This window comes from Caenorhabditis elegans, chromosome II, assembly GCF_000002985.6.
Source record: "Caenorhabditis elegans chromosome II".
Classification (NCBI taxonomy): domain Eukaryota; kingdom Metazoa; phylum Nematoda; class Chromadorea; order Rhabditida; family Rhabditidae; genus Caenorhabditis; species Caenorhabditis elegans.
This window is the reverse complement of record NC_003280.10, coordinates 6,531,832-6,554,929: the sequence shown is the minus strand read 5'-3', so window position 1 is coordinate 6,554,929 and position 23,098 is coordinate 6,531,832. Positions and strand designations below refer to the sequence as shown.

The 23,098-nt window shown below is 34.3% G+C and overlaps 3 protein-coding genes and 4 non-coding genes across 7 annotated transcripts; 3 read left to right on the top strand and 4 right to left on the bottom strand.

Annotated features, from left to right (window-relative positions):
- Positions 1-6: 6 nt before the first annotated feature.
- utp-20 (DRIM domain-containing protein) lies at positions 7-18,556 on the bottom strand. The gene is made up of 26 exons (NM_001377809.1): positions 18,472-18,556; positions 18,274-18,418; positions 18,009-18,230; positions 17,853-17,961; positions 17,408-17,807; positions 16,714-17,347; positions 16,414-16,663; positions 15,850-16,367; positions 15,628-15,802; positions 14,907-15,535; positions 14,777-14,861; positions 8,025-8,208; positions 7,420-7,532; positions 7,119-7,272; positions 6,925-7,075; positions 4,839-5,422; positions 4,640-4,792; positions 3,983-4,594; positions 3,790-3,935; positions 2,962-3,118; positions 1,650-2,912; positions 1,417-1,599; positions 1,225-1,364; positions 769-1,177; positions 611-725; positions 7-566 (listed from the first exon to the last, which is right to left on the bottom strand). Exons 1-26 carry the CDS (start codon positions 18,544-18,546, stop codon positions 259-261), a joined length of 7,914 nt encoding a protein of 2,637 aa, NP_001364733.1. The 5' UTR covers positions 18,547-18,556; the 3' UTR covers positions 7-258.
- Positions 6,040-6,230, bottom strand: F18C5.15. Its single transcript, NR_101701.1, has one exon. It is a non-coding gene; the product is annotated as a small nucleolar RNA F18C5.15 (small nucleolar RNA).
- On the top strand, positions 9,234-9,382 carry C56E6.10. Its single transcript, NR_051235.1, has one exon. It is a non-coding gene; the product is annotated as an Unclassified non-coding RNA C56E6.10 (non-coding RNA).
- lron-15 (Chaoptin) lies at positions 10,038-14,735 on the top strand. The gene is made up of 17 exons (NM_062921.6): positions 10,038-10,175; positions 10,220-10,535; positions 10,581-10,766; positions 10,813-10,956; positions 11,001-11,798; positions 11,844-12,011; positions 12,060-12,209; positions 12,256-12,530; positions 12,578-12,815; positions 12,862-13,046; positions 13,093-13,362; positions 13,405-13,597; positions 13,642-13,734; positions 13,779-13,955; positions 14,001-14,128; positions 14,178-14,277; positions 14,333-14,735. Exons 1-17 carry the CDS (start codon positions 10,066-10,068, stop codon positions 14,627-14,629), a joined length of 3,828 nt encoding a protein of 1,275 aa, NP_495322.3. The 5' UTR covers positions 10,038-10,065; the 3' UTR covers positions 14,630-14,735.
- Positions 18,557-19,474: 918 nt separating the features above from the next.
- abcx-1 (ABC transporter family G domain-containing protein) lies at positions 19,475-22,767 on the bottom strand (the record flags this gene model as incomplete). The annotated part of the gene is made up of 11 exons (NM_062920.4): positions 22,697-22,767; positions 22,229-22,653; positions 21,683-21,795; positions 21,367-21,640; positions 21,206-21,322; positions 20,825-21,005; positions 20,385-20,782; positions 20,107-20,247; positions 19,880-19,999; positions 19,747-19,829; positions 19,475-19,699 (listed from the first exon to the last, which is right to left on the bottom strand). Exons 1-11 carry the CDS (start codon positions 22,750-22,752, stop codon positions 19,475-19,477), a joined length of 2,133 nt encoding a protein of 710 aa, NP_495321.3. The 5' UTR covers positions 22,753-22,767.
- C56E6.13 lies at positions 21,998-22,085 on the bottom strand. Its single transcript, NR_051234.1, has one exon. It is a non-coding gene; the product is annotated as an Unclassified non-coding RNA C56E6.13 (non-coding RNA).
- Positions 22,768-22,853: 86 nt separating the features above from the next.
- C56E6.15 lies at positions 22,854-23,072 on the top strand. The gene has a single exon (NR_051233.1). It is a non-coding gene; the product is annotated as an Unclassified non-coding RNA C56E6.15 (non-coding RNA).
- Positions 23,073-23,098: the final 26 nt, after the last annotated feature.

Sequence of the window (23,098 nt, the reverse complement as noted above, 5' to 3'; positions counted from 1 at the left end):
ATGAGAAATAGTCTTTTGATCGAAATGGACGCAAAATACTAACTTTATATTTCTATAATAATTGTAATATGTTTGTTTTATTCATTTTCGTGTGATCATAAATTTTAACAATTGAGACAACAATGTTTAAAAAGAAATAAAAATGTAAGGAATAACAGACAACAAAAAAAATGTACCCATCAACGAAAAGAAACAATTCAAATTTTGAAACAACAACAAAAAAAAACAAAAAAAATATCAAAATCTAGGCATAAAATTCTAATCCTCCTCATTCTCTTGAGCTTTTCTCTTTTCTTCAGCTCGACGCTTCATCGCTCTGTATGGTTTAATCTCATCGATCTTTCTCTTCCGAACCTCAGTTTTCTTCTTGTTCTTCTTTCTCTTCAATTCTGCAGCATCTTCAGGTGCAGTTACAGCCAGCTCCCGAATCTTTCTTTTTCGGTCAGTAATCTTCTCGGCAGCCACTTTTTGGCACGTTGCGACACGATTACTGTAGGCGTCCTCTCCAATCTTCTTCTTCACAAGACCGCACACTTCTTGGGTTAGTTTGGAAAGTTCTTCGTCACCTGAAAATATAATTTACAAAATGAATTGGAATTATTAAACTAACTTGAAGTTTTTAGTTCTCTGACAAGAAGTGACATGAATGCGTCGAGAACTATAATATTCCTTTCGTCGTCTCCAGTGACGAATAATGCAGCAACTAATTTGAAACAGTTGATTCTCTGAACATTAAGAGTTATAAAGTACTTAAAACTATCATTTTACCTTTAAAGATTGTTTAACGTGATGCTTGATTTCATATCGACAAGCCGCTGCAATGTATCCAACAAGAGTTTTATAGTCTTCAATATCAATCACTTTCGCCAGACAAACAATGTTCTTAGATGCTTGCTCTCCAATTGCCGTGTCCATTTTCTCGTGTCGAAGATGTCGGCTCATCCAGAAGCACACGTCCTTCGAAAGTTCTTTTGGAATATCATTGACATCGAGATGAGACAGAAGTTGCCCGATAATTGTAGAAGATGCAAGCATGATTCCAAGTGACTCTTCGCACTTGCACAGTTCTTCCATAGATCTGATGAAGTCAACTGCATCAAACTTCGTCAGTGCGGAAGCACCAACGTTGGAGATGATCCGAGTGAATCCGTTTAGAATAACAGTAATGGTTGTTTCACTGAAAAATTGAAAATAGACACGTGGAAGTGCATTAGAATTCCATACCTCATATTCTCGAAAACAGCATCATCGAAAAGTACTTCTTTAACTTGTTTCACGATTTCATCGATCCTCGTAACCATTCCTTCTTTCTCAACATAACTTAACTGAACAGCAGTTTGAATTCCAACTGCCTTTGCATTTTCCTGCAAAAAAACAAATTAATAGACATAATATTCAAAAAAACGGAAATATTACGTCTTCTGCTTTCAACCATTTACAAATAACTTCAAATGTTTCTTGTCTTTGTGCAACTCCAACTGACTCCAAAAGATGCCTTAACGCCAATCCAATGTGATTTGCAACCTTCGGTGACTCTTCATTCATCATTGCAGCTCCCATTTTAACAACCAATAACATATGAAGCGGTGCCAAAGATTTCTGAAATCATCATACATACACTATAATTATTGCCGAATATTTCTACTCACCGCCACAAGATTTTTAAACAAGGCCTCTAGCATTTCAGCGGCACTTTGCCGGCCAGTTTCATATTCGTATTCCAGTTGGTCCAGGAAAAATTCCACGTGTTTCTCAACACTTTTCTCAGCATCTGAAGCACTTCCGATATAGTCGAGAAGGGTGTCACGACACTGAGATCTGATGTTAACAAGTGGAGATCGAATTGCAGTCTCAGAGAGATGATCCATGATTTCTCCCAATCTTTCATGTCGAACACCTCTTTTAACAAGTGCTTTGATTAAAGAAAACATAGTAGCTTGTTTGTGTTGATCCATTACATCAGCTTCAGCATACGCAAGCAACAATGTCAACTTGTCGTTATCCAAAAAATCACTTCCAGTAGTTACAATCAGATTAGTGAATCCTTTGTAGATGAGCTGATTGAGTTGAATGATTGCTGGTTTGTTGCCTGCTTGACCGATTGATGAGTAATCACTTAAAAGAATGAATAATGTATCAGAGACTCTCTGTGAATTTGAAGCGATTGCTGGAAGTTGCATTTGAATCATTGATGACAGAGCACGCATTGAGCATGAGATCAACTTTTCATATTTGAAATCAAAGCAATCCAGAATGATCTTAACAAATGGGTTCAGACGGGAGACCATTGAATCATCAGACAAATCGAACTTCTTCTCCTTCAAGAGTGACGAAAACAGCAAAACAAAGAACTCGGCGAACACGTGATCACGACTTCTGATAACAACTTTTGACATTGCACCGATTCTCTGAGGAGCAGCTGGCAGAATCAAACAACTTTCTGGTCGACGACCCTTCTGCTTTTCGTCTTTCTGTCCATTCTTTGTTTCCACTTCTAATAACTTTTGAATATCCGACGTTAGTGATTTGAAAATGTAGCCAAGTAATTGAGAATGATCAAGTGATTCATTGTCTTTCAATCCTCCAGCAAACTTTGAAAGTAAATCCGAAACTCTTTGCACAGCTTTAGCTGATGGGTGCTCATTCACAACATCGCGGAATGGTGCAAGAACCATTTGAATACCAGCTGGAGATACAATTCTTCCAAGATGCTGCATCATTTCTGGAGCACGATTTCCTTTCGCTTCAGGACATTCAGCTTTTACGGCTCCGTTTTCTTTGTCTTCAGCAGCAAACTGATCTCGAATGCACATTTTTACAATCACATTGATAGCCGTGTCAAGTTCTCCTCCTTTTGTAACTTCTCTCATAGCAACAATCAATGTGTGGACTGAGAAAATAGCAACATGAACCTAAATAAAAAGAATTTTGAGAAAAATTGATTTATTCCAACAGAAATACCTGGAATCCTTTTGTCATGGTCAATGAAATTTCGGTAATAACAGAAGCCAAATACTTTGGTCCCAAACATTTCACAATTTGAACTAACGTCTTTCTTGCAGTTTCACGAACATCATACGAATGAGTCATCATAAGATTACATAATTTGAGAATAACTCTGAAATAGGAGACATTTTTCATTGTGAGCCATTAACACAAGGGCTGTGACTTTATGGGTTTTTTGGTAGTTTGATGAAAATTTTATTCAGAAATTTTTCACTTTTTTGGTGTTTTTTAATGAAAAATTGATTTTTTAAGATAAAACAAAGATTTTTCAGTTTTTTTGGTTTTTTGAGAAAAATTGTTTTTTTTTGTTTTGTTTTAGATAAAAACAAAGATTTTTCACTTTTTTTTTTGGTTTTTTGATAAAAATTGATTTTTTGGGTTTTTAGGCAGAAAACAAAGATTTTTCACTTCTTTACGGTTGTATAAAAAATAAATTCAAGCATCAATTTTTTTTCGGCTTTTGGCAATTTTTTTTGTTTTTTTTTTTGGTCCAAAATCAAAACCAAAAGTTTTCAAAAACTTGACACCAAGGGATTCTATTTTGGAAAGTCAAAAAAAAGTTCCTTTTTCGGATTTCAAAAAAAAAAATCGAAAAACCGGATTTTTCAATTTTTTGATTTTGAAAAATTTGAAAAAAAGGTTTTGAAGATTGTTCAAAAAAAAAAACTTAAAATCAACTTAAGCGAATTGTTAAAAATATGTTTTTTTGTTTTCAATTCAGTTTTTTTTTAATTTTCTAGCAATTTTTTATCTTTCAGTTTTTCGAAAACTCTGAAAACGTACCCATGAAGATGCTTTCCAGTCACCGCATCCGGCAATTTCTGCAGAAGCTTCACAATGGCAAGCGCAATCGGGGCTCTTTGAATGTCAAGATGAAGAGCAGTTGCGTGAGTTTCAGCACTTCTTGCATTTCTTTCAACAGCTTGAGCCTATAAAAATGATTTGTTTTTAATTTTTAAAATGAATATAATTTTACCTGTGAGTCCAAACTTTTGGAAAGACGAGGAAGGATAACTCGATTGATTCTCTGCAAAATAGTGTGTTTCTCGTTCTTCGAAACATCCTGCTCATCTTCTTGATTTTTACTAATTTCGAATTTTTCTCCGTCTTCTAAAGAAACACCAAAATGAAATGCTTCAATAACAGCAACAACGATACGAACAAGTGCCTTGTCAGTGAATTCATTATCTTTTGTAGCTGTTGCCTTTTCAACTCGTGCCAACCAACTTTCCAAATAGGAACAATATTTTCCCCATGGAGCCTTTGACATAATCAACTTCAGAAGTCCAAGAGATTCATCGGAAATTGCATTGAATTTGGCAGAGAAATTGACGAGATATGGATGAATCATTGGGACGAGATACTTATTCATCGCATTAAATGAAATATTCTTTTCTCCGCTTGCAACAGATTCCACTAGTTTACGGATAGCTCGTTGTCTTCTGTATAACTGAATGTGATTCATATTCTTCAAAAAGTCGTGTTCTTCATCTTCATTGGAGAATACATCTAACTCGGCCAAATGCTGACTTTCTTTAAATCCCTTTGTCATGACTCCAAGTGTATTCAAAGCTTCTTCCCGAACAGCCTGAAATATTATATGAGAATTCATTTATTCAATATAGAAACTCACATCTACATCATGTTTCAAGAAAGCGATGATAGTTGGATTCAAATAACTATCAAGGAAAATACGTTTTTCAGCTATCGGTAGCGTTTTTCCAGCATACTGAACCATAGCTCTGACATTATTTCCAGCAGTCATTCGTAGTGAGAGATCAGTTGTCTGAAAGATTTATAGTTGAGAAAATGGGATTATTTTAAACTAATACCGTTGAAATTAGATGGAAATGTGAACTGAGAATCATTGCAAGAACATCATGATTAGTTGCCACATCTCCATTCCAGATCTTTGTCAATTCAGTGTATGCAGCGTATCTTCTCTCAAAGTGTGGTTCATCGACTTTTGTCTTATCCCATGCATCGAGTTCACATAGATAATGAAGAATTTCTTTTGTCTTCTCATCTAGATTCATTGATTTAACAAATCCTTCCACCATCGTTACCAATGAATCTCTTAATGTTCTTCCTTCCATTCGTGAAAATAACTTTGGAAGTCTCCAGAAATATGATTGAGGATCCTTAAGAAGTGGTGCAATTCTAGCCAATGATTTCATCATATTCACAAGAGTATCTTCATTACTTTTCTTTCTCTCCACACAAATCAACAACGGAGTTGCCAAGCGGTTTGCCACATCATCAGATTCTGACACGAAATCCGAGAAACGTTCGAGCAAAATGATGCTCTCTGGAGCAGGCCTCTTATTTTCAGAAACTTCTTTTTCAATTTGTTTTGTAAGGAATTCAAGAATAATCCTCATTTTTCGAGTAAGAAGCGATGTTCCAAAGCTGACTCCTAAAACAGAAACTTATATTGAAATCACATTTAACACGGCCTCTCTCAATTTCATTTATTTCAAAATTCCTCTTTTTCTCTCACACTCTCTCACGTGAGATTGAAAATTGAATAATATATGTGTTTTTAAATTAAATTCAAAATATTGACGAAGAAACAACTTTGGTATAAATACTGATTTGTTAGGACCGATACCAAATGGTAATTTTTGGACATATTTGATCTCGTAGACAACGGCTCACTATTTCAGTGATCTTTAAAGTAATAAAAAAATTCTTCAAAGTTTGACTAATAGAGGAAATACGGTATATTTTTTGTCGTACACTGATGGAAAACTGATGAGACTTTCCCGACAGGGTTCACAACCTGAGTTATTCATTGGTGGCCTCGGTTTCAGTCGGTTGCCGACTGTAAAGACGGGATCCCGTACGGGAAAAACAAAAAGTGACATATGAAAAAGGTATCAGACGGTATTAATCCATACTTTGTTTTTTTTGCTTCTTTGAGTTGATTGTGCAAACGGATGATTTCGAATACCTTCGTGGCTTCTCTATCTAAGTTTTTTCAAAGCATTGAATCTTTACATAGCTTAAACTATGTATTTTGTGAGAATAGTCAAGTATCATGCACACAGAAAATGTTTCTTGTGTTATCAAGATTATTTTTGTAGTTTAAAGTTTCTTGATAGCTTTTCTGGCTACCGAGTTATATGTTTTCAAAAGCGTTCACGTCAACTATTATGCTTGCGGTTGTCCAAAAATTACAATCGCATTGTCTTAAAACTGAAGTTACTCAATCAGTTTTTGATCAAATCAGGTGAATGACATCTTAATTTATTCCTTAGATAATTTTGCAACTTTTGGTGATGTTGAATTTTTGATTATGTCTTGGCGCGTCTCGTAAAATTAGGAAAACCCGTCAAAAATTGTCGTTTTTTAACGATTTTTGGAGTTTTCAGGCCTAATTCTTGTTTTGAAGATGCCGACGTCAATTTTCATCACAAAACCTTCATCAAAAACAGAAAATAATCAGAAAAAAATTATCTACAAAAAAATCCATTTTTCGAGGTAACCTTTTGTTTTTCCGTCTGCCGGCGTCGTGAACATCACTAACCTAGATATTTGCATAAAAACAGATACACTTAGTCTTAATTGACAATATATTAATAAAAAATTTAAAGATTTATCAGCGAATCGCCGGCTTTAATCAGTTTTGTCTGGAAAATCACTAATTTTGAACTTTCACATGTGGGCGTATTCATAGGTGATCTACAATTTTGCCCTTTTTTCATATAATCTCTATGTGTTTGATCAGGCAGATAGTAAATTTTTATAAGATTTTGTTCACTATCAGCCGTTTCCGGCCTATTTTACCGTTTTCAGTACAAATTCGGCTCAAAAAGCTCACTCTCTCGCCCATGAGAGACGCAGAGACAGTTCATCACGTCAATTTATTTATTTTTTGAAATGAAGAGAGGCCGTGATTTAATATTTTAAACTGACTCTTTTTCTGTTCAACTTTCTGACAATCAACAAGATCATAAATCGAAATCATCGGTTCGTCGGCAAGTTCCGAAAGCTTCAAAATTCCGTTCCGAATAGTTTTGAACATTAAATCATAGCAACCTGGCCATAGAAGTGGTGCCAGAAGAAGCTGAAAAAACCAATTAATTCTGTAAACTTTTCTATTTTCCTACATCAAGAGCATCACATTTCAATAATACGTCTTTTTGCTCTTTAATTCTCCAATTAATTGTGACCGTCAGCATTTGATAAAACGATGGAATTCGACAAATTGAAGCAAGAAGTTTGACAATTGCAAATGGGGCAATTGGAATATTGGTTTCTGATCTGAAACAAACTTATTATGAGCTAATTTACAATTTAAATTGTTTTTTGGTTCTTTTTTGCAAAAATGGATTTTTTGGTTTTTTCTGACCAAAAAAACAAAAAAAAACGTTTTCATAAATTAAATGTTTTTAAACAACAAATGTATACCTTTGAATGACACTGATGAGGGGAGTTTCCTCGACGTATTGATTTAGAAGAACATTTTTGATAACAAGCATTTCGTCTTTGCCGATTTGTCGATCTGGGAACGCGTGAAATATCTGAAACAAAATTTGTATGGAATTTTTTTGAAGTATAAACATTTTTAAAGTAGATGAATATGCATTTTATTGATACTGTAGGAATAGGTGGCAATTGCCATTCGGCAAAATTTTTTGCCGAATATCAATTTGCCGGAAGTTTTTAGAGGGATTAAAAAAACGGAAACTCTGAAAACTGTGCCTTTTTGAAATTATTTTTCCGGTTTTTTCTCGATATTTTGATAGAATTTGCTTACTTTTCAAAATAGATGTAGGCACGTTAATAAGATGCGTACAATTTTGCCGATTATAATTTAAATTTTGAAATTTCCGCAAAAATGTGCAAAACCACAATTTGCCGAAAAATGTTTTTCGGCAATTGCTGTTTTTCCGGCAAATTCGGCAAATCGGCAATTTGCAGGAAGTTTTCAATTCCGACAATTCGCCGATTTTCCAGAAAAATCGAATTTTTCAGGTTTTTTGGTAATATTTTGAGTAATGTTTTTAACATACCTCAGCCAGTCGTTCGCAAACATTCATTCTCAATGATTTCACCAGATCCGCATTCATTTCAGCTTTTTTCGCATATTTGCACACAATTGCACACGTAAGAACTAATTGCATGATCATCTTCTGTTCATTTTCCGTCATTGATCTCGCAATCTTTTTGAGCATTTCAGAAAGGCCATGAAGAACGCTGAAAAAAGTCATTTAAACTAGTTTCTATATTCGTGTATTGTTGTTTTATATATATATATAAATGTTTCTTCTCTCGTGTATCTATTTTCTTCTTCAAAATTTCATTTATAAAATATGTGTCGTCAATTCTAGACATTTCTTTCAACAGCAAGTGTCTGGATGCTATAGAAATGGATAGACACTTCCAAAAAAACATTTCTTTCAAAAAATATTATTTTCGTTTCTGCACAATCTAGGATAAGTAAAGAAAAGCTCATCAGATGAGCAATTCCTATGTGTTCCAAGCTATTTGGAATTCATTATTAAATATTTGCTATTTCCAATTTCTGGACTGAATGCATTTTCCATTTTCCAAAATCATCGTGGGAAGATGTAGAGGAAGGCGTTGCTTGTGCCTCTTTCCCAATATTCAACTCATCGAGCAGTCACTTGATACGAACAAGTGCATCTCTTGACATTCTCATTTTTTGTGGCTAGTATTCTTATTCTTCTCATCTTTTTCTTGCCCTCAATCAGACTGAGATTCACTCGGATATAATGCACTTTGGGAGAATAATACATTACCATTCACACCCCCATGTCCTCCTACCCGCCGGCTGGTAATAGTTATGTTCAACCTCAAAACATATAATTACTCAAATGTCTCATTGTTAGCTATACAGTCTTATGGATGCCTTTTAAGATTTCCTTGTCTTGTTCTTAATAACTCAACTCAAAATAAACCTGCTTCTCTTGTTTGTGTCCTCCAATCTATCACTCTTGCTCATTGTCGTCCCCCCATCAGAAACCAATGTAATGCCACCTTCACGTAACATACATCCTGTCCGCTTGATTGACAAAAAACTCTCTTGACGAGAAGACGAGACCACGAGATGGGGGAGCAAGGGAAATGTGGATTCGGTATGGGATGGATGGAAGCAACAACATATTTCATGTTACTAGCACCTTCACCTAGGTGATTCACTGCTCTTTCCTTTTGTTTTCGACACTTCCGTTCCGACTCTGTCTCTACTGACCGAAACCCAGAAGTATCCAATTTCTTTAGGTTTAGACTCATAGATATTAATAATAATCTTCCGAGTAGTACTACCGGAAGTGAGACAAGGTTATTCACGTTTCGACAAGCGAAGGAGATTTCATTGCTTTTCACATCATAAAATAACCATGATCGCATGTCTTGGAATCTGTCGCTTTGCATCATCAACTTGGAAACGTAAAAAACATATGTACTTGCTTTTTTTTCAGTTTACATAACGCAAACTTGACATAAAAATCAAAATTTCAATGAAAGTCTTGAACTTTCAAGAATCTGGATCAATGCCTTACCCTAGATTTTATTTGTGGATTTCAATGAAAATCTAAAGAAATTGTAATCTTTGCACTGAACTCTTGTTCTTCTTCAATAATGTGAAACGTGTTACATTCGTGCTCTCTCCCTCTCATTCTCGTATCTCCTCCAAAGTGATGATTGCTGCTGCCGTGTGTTTCATACTCCCGAAGATCCTAATGTCACAACTGTTCCCTCCATTTTCTTTCGTTGTTTCACCGTCGCCGCCCTCTTCTCAGGGAAAGACTGACTAACTACATACCTCTGACCCATCTTCTAATATCTAGTTCGCATAAATAAACGTGTCAATTATCTCGGTCGGATGAAATGATGACGGATTGAACGACAAGTCATATCAGTAATGTATCAATTCGTCGCCCTTTAGCTTACTTGCCAACTTTTTTCCAATATATCTTATTTTCCTATCTTTTCAGTTCTTTTTTCAAATCTAAGTGCATCTATTAACACTCCTATTTAATGTTAACGATCCTATGAATTGCAGCATTTCTCTACTGGTGATGCACCCTAATGCATTCTAAACAGAAGATATATTTCTCAATTTTGCTCTTATATTTTCTGCAAAACTTACAAGTCTCCTGCTTGAAAAGCCATAAGAGAACAACAAATGATCGCTGCAGGTAGATTATTTCATCAACAACAAACTATATAGTTATTTTTATAGTTTTCTCGGTGATGTTCACGACATCTGGTCTCATTGCCAATGTATATCAGTGCCCAGCGTCACAGCTCCAGGGATATTTTCACAAGAATCACCCATTCATATAATGTGTCATCACACCTCTTCAGCTACAGTACTCCAGCTACCAAACTCTGAAACAATGAAAGGACCACCACCACACATTGTTGCCCTTTCAATGACCGATGGATCTATGGCATTTGTGCAACAAGACGCATTCAAGCATCATGATATTCAAACGTTAGATTTTTCAAATAATCAAATTCAGACGGTCAATGTGAATGCATTTCGTGGATTAGAGGTACTGTAGATATTTTTTAAAAATTATTCACAGCAGAAATTTTAGATGAAACTGACACAACTTGATCTTTCACACAACAATCTCTCTGTAATACCTACATGGGCTTTAACATATCTACATAGTCTCCAAATTCTGCACCTTGAAAACAATCGAATCGATGTTCTGCGTTCCAATACATTTGATGAAACTCAGTTGAACAACTTACAATTTCTATATTTGGATAATAATCAGGTAATCAAAAAACCAATTCTTAAGATAACTCAACCAATGAATTCAGCTTCGAATAATACCTAATCTGGCATTCAATCATCTTCGACTTGTCGTTCTAATGCTGGCAAATAATAGAATAACTGAAATTCAAAAGATGTCACTCCCACAAACACTGAAATTTCTAGTTCTACGGAATAATCTTCTAACACAGGTAGGGCCTTTTCAGATAATGAAGTGAACACTGACAAATTTCAGATTCCATATGTTGCACTTAATGATCTTAAAACTTTGCAATCAATTGATTTGGAGGGAAACAACATAACCCATTTAATGGATACAAATGAAGTTACTTTCGAGTCAGAAATGAAAGTAATTCTGAGAAACAACAAAGTTCGAAGGCTTGATAAACATTCTTTCCGCAGTTTTAGAAAAATTCGCGAGCTGGATATTAGTTACAATCAAATTCAAACTGTTGAAGATTCATCATTTGAAACAGTTGGACATATGCAGTCTCTTGATTTAAGTTATAATCGAATTGCATATCTTCCACGTGGAATGCTCAAGAACTTTGCAAAAACATTGAAAACTCTGAAACTGGCTGAAAATATGATACATGCAACACCAGAAGCTTTAAGAGATTTGCGAAATTTGACACATTTGAATCTAAACGGAAATAAGCTGAATAGAATAGATGGTGATGTATTGAAAGGATGTACGGACACACTAGTTGAATTATTCATTGCAAACAACTATCTAGAACACATACCACATGGTGTTTTAAGCGGAATGAAACAACTTGAGCACTTGGATATATCGAAAAATAAAATAATGTCTCTGAAGAAACCGACTTCCCTACTATCAATTACAAAGGAAGAAACTTCAACTGTACGACGTTTGAATTTGGCAGGAAATCGAATTAACAATATGAGTGACTATCTCATTTTTGAGCATATGCCACTTCTTACCTATGTGGATGTTTCGTTCAACAGAATACGATTTATCTCACCGAGGGTTTTTGAGAAACTTAAAAACTTGGAAAGCCTATTTCTACAGGTATCTTAAAATGGTTTAAAGAGTTTAAAGAATTATTTTATTTAGAACAATCAACTTGCCCACTTTCCTTCATTATTTCGCCTCGATAAACTTCGACATCTAATGCTGGACAACAATCAAATTCAAAAAATTGATAACTTTTCTCTAGCTGATCTTCCGAAATTGCAACACCTGTCGCTGGCGGGAAATCAATTAGATATTATCACAGAAAATGTATGTTAATTATGGCAAAATTCCCATTGAAAATTGCTCAAATTTCAGATGTTCGGCTCCAGCAGCTCATCCGAGTTGAAATCGTTGAATCTTGCACATAACAAAATTCATTCGATATCAAGCCGCTCGTTTTCGGATCTAGATAATTTACAGCAACTTCGTTTGAGTCACAATAATATTCGAACGATAACATCTATGGTAACTAGTTTATATTCGATATATAGAATTTATAGTTATTTTTTAGACGTTCTCAAATCTACGTAACCTACGTTATCTAGATCTTTCACATAATCGTATCATCAAGATTCTTCCAAGTGCACTTTATCAACTACCAGCACTAGATGTGTTGCATTTAGATCATAACAACTTGAATGAAATTGATAGAGATGCTTTTCGATCTTTCAGTGATTTACAGTCTCTGAAACTATCTCATAATGCGTTCCGAAGGTTTAGTTGCGAATTCCTAGGAAGTATTTCACAAGTACATCAACTTGATTTGAGTTCCAATCAGATTAATGAGTGAGTCCAAACAAATTGGAATACTGTACTAGTTGAAAATTATTCAGGATCGATATTTTCTGTATTGCCCGAGGAATACGAAAGTTGTCTCTTGCATCTAATAGTGTTGAAAAAATAAATAGAAAACTTCTTCAAGATGCCACTGAATTAACCTCTATTGATATTTCCCATAATGGAATCATAGACGTCGACAGTGATGCATTTTGTGAATGCAGAAAACTTTCTCATATCAAACTTTCGCATAATTATATTAGAAATTTGTGGAAAGGAACGTTTCAGTATCAGGCAAGAGATTTGCCTAATTGTTTATAATAAAATAATCTACTTTCAGGAGAGTTTGCATACCTTGGATATCTCATTTAACGACATTTTGTTTCTTCACCAAGGAACATTTGGAAAGAACAATATCCTTCAGTTACATGTTAATAATAACAAATTATCACGAATTCCTCTGGAAGCACTTTCATCAACTATGGCATCATTGCATCTTTTGGATCTCGCACATAATAATATAAAGTTGGAAGAACTATAATAATGAAAACCAAATAATTTGAAATTTCAGAATTGTCGACTCTTCTCAACTAACTTCTTTTGGAAATCTATCAATTCTATCTTTCGCAAACAATAAAGTAGACTCAATCGAGGATGGAGCATTTGAGAATCTTTTAAGCCTCAAGATACTAGATCTTTCCAATAATCCAGTAACATCATGGAGCCCAACAGCTTTTCGTGATTTGAGTCACTCTATCAGTTCAATAAATATGGCAAATACAGGATTGTTCTCGATGCCGAAATTTAGTCATCGTTCAATTCAATCTTTGAATATTAGCTGGTAAGAAAACATTTTATTTGAAAAATAATTTTCTAATTTTAGCAATAAAATATATGAATTATCGGAAAAAGATTTGGCTCCGCTCACAAAAGTGGTAGCTCTCGACATTTCTCACAATAATTTGAAGCAAATAAGTTCAATGGCTTTTGAACCGCTTATACATTTGAAACAACTGAATGTCTCTGCAAATCCTATAACCCATCTAACGAATGAGCACATTCAACAGTTGTACAAGGTGAGATAGTTGTACTAATAGATATGAACATATTATAATTATAGTTGGAAACCCTTCACGTCTCTGATATGCCATTCCTTCTTCGACTTCCCGATTCACATGCTTTTGGACAAATGAATAATTTGAAACACTTCTTCGTAAGTCAAATAAAGCTTCTAAAAGCGATTTCAATAATTTCCAGTTGTACAACATTCCTGACATGGCACGACCCTATCAAATCAGTTCAATACTATCTAATCTTCCACCATTGCATACAATTTATGTTGATATTAAGGAATCTGCACTTGACAGGCAGTTCTATACGGCAGATACAAGACTATTAAGGCATCTTGTAGTAGCTGGTCGAAACTTGACAAAAGTGAGTGGATCGAAAATAATTTCAATTTGATAATGATATTTTTAGATCGAAGTAGGAGCATTCGCCACAATAAGAGGATTCCGAGTACGAATTGAAATACACAACTCATCGATTGAAGAGTTTCCGAGTAGAATTTTTGATACACTCACAGGAATTTCAATTCTTTCGTTGAGGTATGTTTCTACAAATTATATATACTAGTCACTTCATATAAATTTACAGTCTTACTGATAATAAATTAACAACATTCAATCCATTTCAATCTACCGTGGCTCCTGCTGTGAATCAACATGGAACTATTCTACATTCTCTAGAATTGAAAGTAAGAAAACGGCTTATGAAATCTTCTAGTTTCTGAATAACTAATTGAATTTCAGAATAATCCAATTAAATGCGATTGCCAATTTAAATGGATGGATGATTTTATTCGAGTAACAAAATTCCTTTCTGATCATCATATCTCACACGACTTCGATAAAGTGGAATGTGCTGATGCTCAATCATCAAATTTAGAAAGCTTCGCCTCTGCCGCTAATGAGCTTTTCTCGTACAAAACTAAGATGACACTGCTCTCAAAATCGGAAGATTTCGGTCTCGAATGTGCGGTAAAGTACAGTAACCCACTTAAACCATTAATTTATGTGCTAATGTTAGTTTGTTTATCCTATTTGTAACTATTTCACTTCACTTATTACGGGTCTTTCACAGATGATTGCATACTTTTTGATATTTTGATACGGTTATTTTTAATTTTAAATTTTAAAGAAGCGATAAATTTTTTTTAATTTTTGGTTTTTTAAAAACAATTTCGTAGAACTCACTTCTGGAACACTTTCAGGTTGAGGTTGGAAATTGTTGAATCCTTTGAGCACTTTTCCTCGATTTCTTCAAATGTGTCATCCTGGCCTGGAATAAGAGCATTACCCTTAGAGATTTGGTAATTCAACTTACCAAAAACTTTGTAGACTTGTGCAAAGAACAAACGAAGGAAAAATGTCAGTTCTTCACTTCGACAACCACCAATTATATAAATAATTCCGTTTCTTCGGGAGATCATTCCTGCCTGCTTATTGTTGATGAGTAATTTTCCATTTAATAATCTCAATAAAACTGGAACAACAATCGCTCGATGCTCATCGACAACTTGAGCATCTCCTTCATCATCAGAAAGTTTGAAATGAGGGAGTGTCTGCCTCAAAGTCTTCTCATCGATTAATGCCTCCAGATTTTCGCGGTAATTTGCAAGAATCGTGTTTCTGTAGGAGAAAATACACGCAAGTGCAGCTTTCTGTACTCCTTCGAATTTCGATCCAAGAAGTTCTTCATACATTACCAGAATCTTCGGCTCAAGATAAACCGATTTAGCTGCATTGAATTTAGAATACACATTCAATAAAGCGCATAATGATTTGATGATAAATGTTGTCTCTTGTCTAGGGTTTGTATTTTCTGGAGTAATTTGAACGTCTTCGCCTTCTTCTTCTTCTACGTCTTCATTTTTCTCATCATCTTTTTCGTCTTCTTCAGCAGCAATTGGTATATGAGAAACAAAGTTGGAAGATGTCAGGCGAACATAGTCACTGAAAAAAATTGTTGTGCTTTTTTTTCTTTTTTGTGTAACAATTAATTTCGATCTGTCAATTCAAAAAACTAAAAATAAATGCCAACTTACTCATAAAGACCCAGGAGAAGTGGACTGATAACACGTGTTCTTCGTTCAGCAACATCTGGAATAGTTTCGAAGAAAGTGAAAAGCTGAATTCTAGCATTCACAAAGTCGGATCGATTCATTTGATCAATGCCAACCAAACGTCCACTTTCAGCTTCCAAATCGCCTTTCTTAATGTCTGAAATAATTCATAGAGTGAAAATATTTCAAATACCAAAAACTCACTTTCATTAACATTATTCAACCATTCCCCTAATACTTTCCAGAATGTATCAATATTCATCTCATTCGCGAATGTTGTCAATACTTCGTAGATTCCTTTCCAGAGTGGTGAAAAACCAACAAAGAACTGCGAAGCTAGCTCGGCAACGATCATCATTTCAACTTTATCTGTTGCTCCGACAGGAATAAATTCCTTGTGATCTCCATGACGCAGTTTTCGAAGATGAAGGAGACGTTCTCTGAAGTTTGTCAACTCACTGTCCTCTGCATCATACAACACTTCGAAAACTGATTTATTCTGTTGACGCACATTCTGCTCGTCATCCTCTATTTTTGGTAAAGGTATCTCAAAATTGCTCAGAATTTTGAAAGCAGTTTTTCGAACTTGTCCATTCGAGCTTAATACGGCGGGGAACAGGAGATCAACGACACGATTCATATATTTGACATCTTTGGAGACACCATACACCGAAACGAACATTTCGAATGCCAAGAGAGAAGATTCAGAACAATTCTGACGACTGTAATTTTATAAAATTAAATTTTTTTTATAATGTGTGATCTTACTCTAAGAATTTTTCAACATCTTCTTTTGCGATCTTATTCAGCAAGTCTTTGTTAACCAGGAAAAGTCCAGCCGTGCATGCAAATACAAGTTGACTGTTATAAATGCTAGAATCAGACGATTTCAAGCTCTTCTCGAGGATTTCCAAAACGTCTTCAGATCCTTTGACAGCTCCAACTTGAGCAAAAAGCCAAGGCCACGCAACAACCATGTCGATAAGTGTCTCATCAGAGTGCCTATTTCGATTTTCGTCTTTAATAAGTTATTTTAAAAATATAAATAAAAGAAAATATTAAATTCACCTTTGAAGTTACTGACAAGCCAATCTCTGAAGATGTAGTGATTTGATAGATCGAAGAAATTAGATAGAGTTTCAGTATTGATAGTATCTCTGATCGGCCGCCTTTTTGAGCATAAAATCGAATAAAAACTGACAATTTGCTTAATAAGTGAATTGTTTGGCGAGCTTTCTTTGACAATTTCGGCAGCAATTTTTCCAAGAGCTGGCATCATATATAAATCAAAAGATTCCAAGCTGATTGTTTTCAGAAGTAATTCGATGACGATTTGGTAATTTTTTGATTTCTCCACGATCTTCAGTGTAATATCCCTTGAGAACAATCGATTTTTGTCGTCGTTGAAAATGGTTAGAAGAGTTTCACTAAAGAAATCGACTGCATGCTGCTCCAACTCAAAATCTTGAATTTTAACGATATTTTCCAAGCTTTCCTTCAGTTCGGGAACACAAATAAATTCGACTTTCTCTTCTCTTTTTATTTCCTTTTTTCCCTTATTCTTTTTATTTTCCTTCTCCTTTTTCTTCTTCTTTTTTGTGACTTCGTTCATCAGATTTTCGTTTTTCAAAACAATGCAGGGTTGTAATAGACGCATCAGACTGATTGCTTCACTTATATTTTTCGATTCTCCAAGCATTTTCTGAAAAATTAAATATTACGTATTTAAAAATGTATTCAGATGTTAACAAAATGTTCTTACCGTCAAAACATTCTGATAGAAGAATCGTTGTTCATAGGTTGAGTCTTTTGCATAATCAATTGTGTATCCAACCATCTGGATTAGAATTTTGATACAAAACTCATGGAATTCTTCTGAATTCGCTCCTTTTTCAGCTTTTGCGTGAACTACTGCGTAGACGATATCCCTGAATATCTGATCACAATTGCTATGGAAAGTTCCGGCGATTCCAATGAATGTATTGTAGAAAAGAAGAGCACATCCGTCAGAAAGGTAATTGTGAGGAGTTTTGAAAGCTTGCTTCATAACAAAACCAGAAATTGATCGAAGATCCGAGGTTTTTCTAAGCAAATATGCAAATGCTTCTGCGGCAAATCTCCGGACAAAGTCACGACTGCTGGCGAACAATGGAAGCAAATTACTGAAAAATATTTCAATTTTCTAGTTTAAAATATATGAAACTCACTTGAAAGTTTTCTTCAATTGCTTTGAAAGAAAACTGGCTTGCATTTTAACAAGAATAGAAAAGCAGAGATATGCAGCTTCCATGTTCTCGGCTACTCTTTCTCCGAGATCTAAAATTAACAATAGGCATCATGGGTGATAACAGTTATTAAATTACCAAGGATGTTCACAAGAATTTCAATAGTTTTCCAACAGTGTTTGTTGAACTTTTCCCGAAGATCTCGAGTCAATGCAGCAAGAATGCCACATAGCGCAGGGGTGGAGCGGGAACCAGGTTTTGTGATGTGCTCGCAGAGTACGTTGAAAATGTCGTCCGATTTGTGGAGCAGCTGAGCATACGTCTTGATTTCGTTTACTTGAATGGCCATCACAAATTCCTCTGAAAACAAAGCAAATTTTTCGAATTTTAAAAATCAGTCTACCAAGATCGGGTCCCTGATCTTCTCCTCGCCAAGAATCGATGGCATTTTCGAAATAAGTCTCGAAAGATGTCTCCGCAGCTAGTTTTCTCGAAAATCGACCATTATCTCCTCCCATCTGAGCTATTCTCTCATTAAATGTGAGATTCTGAAAATTATTATATTTAGACATCATTTGAAAAAAAAAACTTTAAAACTAACTCGTTTGACTTTTTTGAACTGCTTTTTTGCCGCATAATATTTGGCAAACACTTCGTCTTCATCGTTTTCCTCCATATCTGAAAACAGGTATTTAATATTAACTTTTAGGTACTTGTAAAATAATAATCAAGAAATAAACACATATAATCGATTTCAGAAGGATCAAACCAGAAAAAGATATTTTTCAAAATCTGAGGCATTATAAAATAGTTTAAAACATAGTTAAATTGAGCAAAAACATTGAATATTTCGATTAAAACCACAAACAATTCAATTGTATCCAAAAAAATTGTTTGACGAAAATGAATGCAAGTGCGCTCCACTGAGAAAATAAGTGAGCGCGTGGTTTGAAATGTAATTTCCGATGTGCGTAATCGCTAAATTCCACAAAGAAAAATATTTATCTATTAAGATAAATAGAAACAACATTATTACCTAATTTTAATGCAATCTTAATAAAAGTTTTATCCAAATTGGTTCTATTTGTGAAGGGCAGTAATAAACTGAAAGAGGACAGTAGTATATGGCGGTTTTTTATCGCGATAAAAGCTAGATGCAGTTTTTTTTTTGATTGGAACTGTTTAATCGAAAAATTCGGCCTTTTGGGTCTTGAAAATAATTTAAAATTGAAATTAAAATAATTTAAAACTACTCCGTCTTTATAGGCGCACAAATTAACTCGTGTGGGTCTCGCCTCGAGAAAGAGGCATACGGTAGGAAATAAGTTTTATTCTTTTTTATTCTTTTTTTCTTGCTTTTTCAACAATTTGACACGTCATATGTACACCATGGCACATGATAAATATGTTTTCATAGAAAAACTGGAAAATCTATCCCGGAAGTTTGAAATTACAGTACCGTTTAAAGGCGCGCACCTTTTTATATTTACCAAAAAGGTTGCCGTGTTGAGACCAAGTACCGTAGTTTTGGCTTTAAACATTTTTAAATTTCGCGGCATGGTGATATTAAATTTTACTTTTTTGGATTCTCATCGAAACATTTATTACGTCGAAGATCTTCTAATCAATTTGTCCCTATTGAAATGAAAAAGCACACAAGAAACAAATAAAATTAAGATGGAGAAAAATAGATAATTAAATATAAAGTTTGAAATTAAAATCCCATGGAAAATCGATTTCTGTTTGTCAAAACTTTCATTAAATCCATAATAAGACAAAAGCTCAAAAGATGATACTTTCTGACAAGGTCCTCTTGTAACTTGAGTTGTCTGAAAATGAAGATTCTCTTTTTTTTTTAATTGAAGGAAAAACTCACATTCAAAAATGTCCTTCCACATGAATAAAGTTGAATTGGAGTTGAAAGATTTACTGATAATTGAGGATATAGAGATGGTGAATCTGAATTGATTAATTGAAAATTCAATTTCAAAATAAAATTAATAATCTACCTTCATATAAAAACCTGAAAACTGATGTTGTTGGAAAGAAAAGAGGATTGAAATACTTGAGAATCGAATGAATCGGAAATGGGAAACCACATGCGAAAAACAATGAAAACCAAGAAATAACTGAAAAAATATTAAAAATTGAACTGTATTTCCTTAGTAGGAAGTTAAAAAAATTTTCCTGTTTCAAAAATAGTTTAGCCATATGGCACTGTAGAAAATGAAATTACCGAAAAAGAAAAATGACAGTGGTTCACTTGATAAGTTGCTCACAGAGTTGACGACAAGTTGAGTGACTGATAGGTTAATGAAAAATGATGAAGATATGGATACAAGTGATGTAAGATGATTTGACGATTTTTGATGAAAATCTGAAACAAGTTTTCTTATAGCCCAGAAGCAAAATTATACAATTACTGTAATTTCCTCCTCTAAATATCAATAAATCACAAAAAATGAGAAGTTGGAAAATACAGTAATCCTTAATAGTCAGCAGTATCTTTCTTACCTGTGAAAATTGACATTGGCATGGCAAATACCATTGAAGTGATCAATAAAAATGGCAACTCGACAACAAATGACACAATAATAATGGAAAGCGAAGAACACATATTCTTTAACGGAGACAGTTTTAATAGTTCTTTGAGATGATGACGAGCTGAAATAAATAAATAAAATTTGTCAAATTCAGACAAAAACGTGCATTTCTTCAAGTTTACTAATCCGATGAAAAGTGGCACATAAAAAATTAATAATTCTAGATAAGAATTTCTATTCAGAAATGCATCAGGAAGTGTGAGAGAAAGATCCGAAAGATGTAGGGACAAGCATGTTGATAATGAGAAAATAAATAATAGAAAGAATATCCGAGATGCACGATTGTTGATGAAATTGAACCAGAACAAACTGAAGAACTGTTATTTTTCATAGAAAAGTTGGAGATTTTACCTTATCAATGTGAGCAGATTCATGAAGATTCCAGCAGTTGGAAGATCAAGTAGAAATTTCCCACTGGCAGTTCTTCGTACAGGTGGAGCAGTTTGATTCCATTTGTTCACAAGTCGAGCAATTCTAACTGATGATTCACGAGAAGCATCGGATGTTAAATTGTCATGTGTAACAAGGTCAACTGTAATCTCGATTAGCTAGAAACATCTTGGGCACTTTTTAAAAATTTGGAAAATTTTGGTTGGAAATTGATTCCAACAGCTTGCTTATTTGTGTTTTTGTTCTTGAAATAATAACATCAGACTTCGAATAATCAAACAAGTAATTTGGTGAACGTTGTGTTTTGTGATACAAAAACTTTCATTCAATTCTAATACATACCATAATAATCGCAAACATTTTTATATGGTGGACATGGGCATCCAATTGTCTCAAAATATTGTTGCATTGACTTCGGAGGCCCAAAATAAATCATTCTCCCGGATGCTAATATCATAGCTGAAACTGTAAAATTCGAAAATGTTTTCATACTCGATGAATACCTTTTGAAAACATATTCAAGATTTGAAGACTTGTAGGTGATATCGCCATTATCACAATTCGATTCGTTTTAACTGCCCATTCTCTGAGATAATCTATCAAAAAACATTGATCATGAACATCAATGTCTTTGAAAATATCCGAACAAACAAGAATTGTGGGATCCCTGACAAGTTGAGATGCAACTTTGACTCTTTGCCATTGAGATCGATTTAGACGACTACAAATTATGTCAGAAACTGGGAAGAGACCAAGATCAGTCATTAGTTTATTTATCTTAAAACAGCCTATTGAATTGATATTTAGACGTCGACTCACCAAATGACCAACACCTCCATATCTTTCAGTCATTGGTGGATAGAAATTCCCGTGAACATGTAGATATTGTCTAACGCTTAATGTTGATGTTGGTGACTCTAACGAAACAAAACCTGAAACAAAATATTAAAACCCAGTTAACAAGAATGATCAATTTTCAAATTTTTTTGCAGAAAGGTGATGAACGAAATTACGGATTGTTTAAGATTGAAAAACTCGGTAGAGTACAATTTTTTAAATTTCTACCAAGCAAGGCAATTTTAGAGATTCGAGGATATAATGTACCATTAAAGGTGGATTATCGTCAATGGCGGTTTTGTAGAAATATACTCACAATAGCCCAAATCCCCTCAAAGAAATTATCAGATTTTTGAAAATTTTGGTAAACTACCAAATCTTAAAAAAAAATTAATACTTTTTGAGTAATTAAAGTTTAAATAATTAATTTTAACGCATTTTTGAAAAGTTTTACTATGATACATATTTTAACATTTTATCACCATGCAAAAATACATTCCTTCTTTAAATTTCAGAATGTTGGCTTACCTATAGTCTTTTCCAACCTGTCCCTAGACATTCGATGTCCATTAACAAGAATATCCCCAGACAATTTCCCTCTCACATCTTTAATTCCACAAATTATTTTCAGCAGACTGATCGTTTCGGATTCCTTAGTGTACATTATAGCCAAGACATCAGAACTTGACAATTCAAATGAAATATTATGAACTTCTTGTTTAAGTACTGGTAATCTTAAGAGAACTTTGTCAGATGAGGATCGTAAATCTTTCGAAAATGATAATTTGTTGAGAAGCAAATTCGGATAAGGTCTTGTGGATTGAGAATTGATTTCATAGTATTCTAGATATCGAATGATTCCTTTCTTCTCATTTTGAGTATTATGGTTTTGCATATCCGCAAAGAAATGTTCAGCGTGTCGACTTCGAATTGTCGAAAAATAAATTGAATCTCTATAAAAGTAAAGTGATAATTGAACTAAACTAAATACCTTACCTTCCACTACTCTCATCATCTTCTGGTGTCTCAATTCGTACATCTTCAGAGGACATTTTCAAGGAACTTCTGAAAAGAAACAAAGTCAAGTGCGATGTGAAACCGGTCAAGATGTGTCACAGTTGGATACTTGTCACTCGAGTTTACATAAGAACATTAGAAACTGTATGAAGAGAGGAGTGTGAGAGGAAAATGCAATTTTTCGGGATTGGGTTCACGCAGAGGGAAACATTGAATGAATAATTGGTTGAAACGGGCAAAACGGAGACAGATTAGCCTCGTTTTGCAAACAGAAAGAATGAAGAAAAAGTAAGGTTAAAATTAGTTCCAAGTCCATAATTAAAAATCAATAAACAAAGTGTGGCAAGTCGAACAAATAACTTGAAAAATCCAGTAACTTCA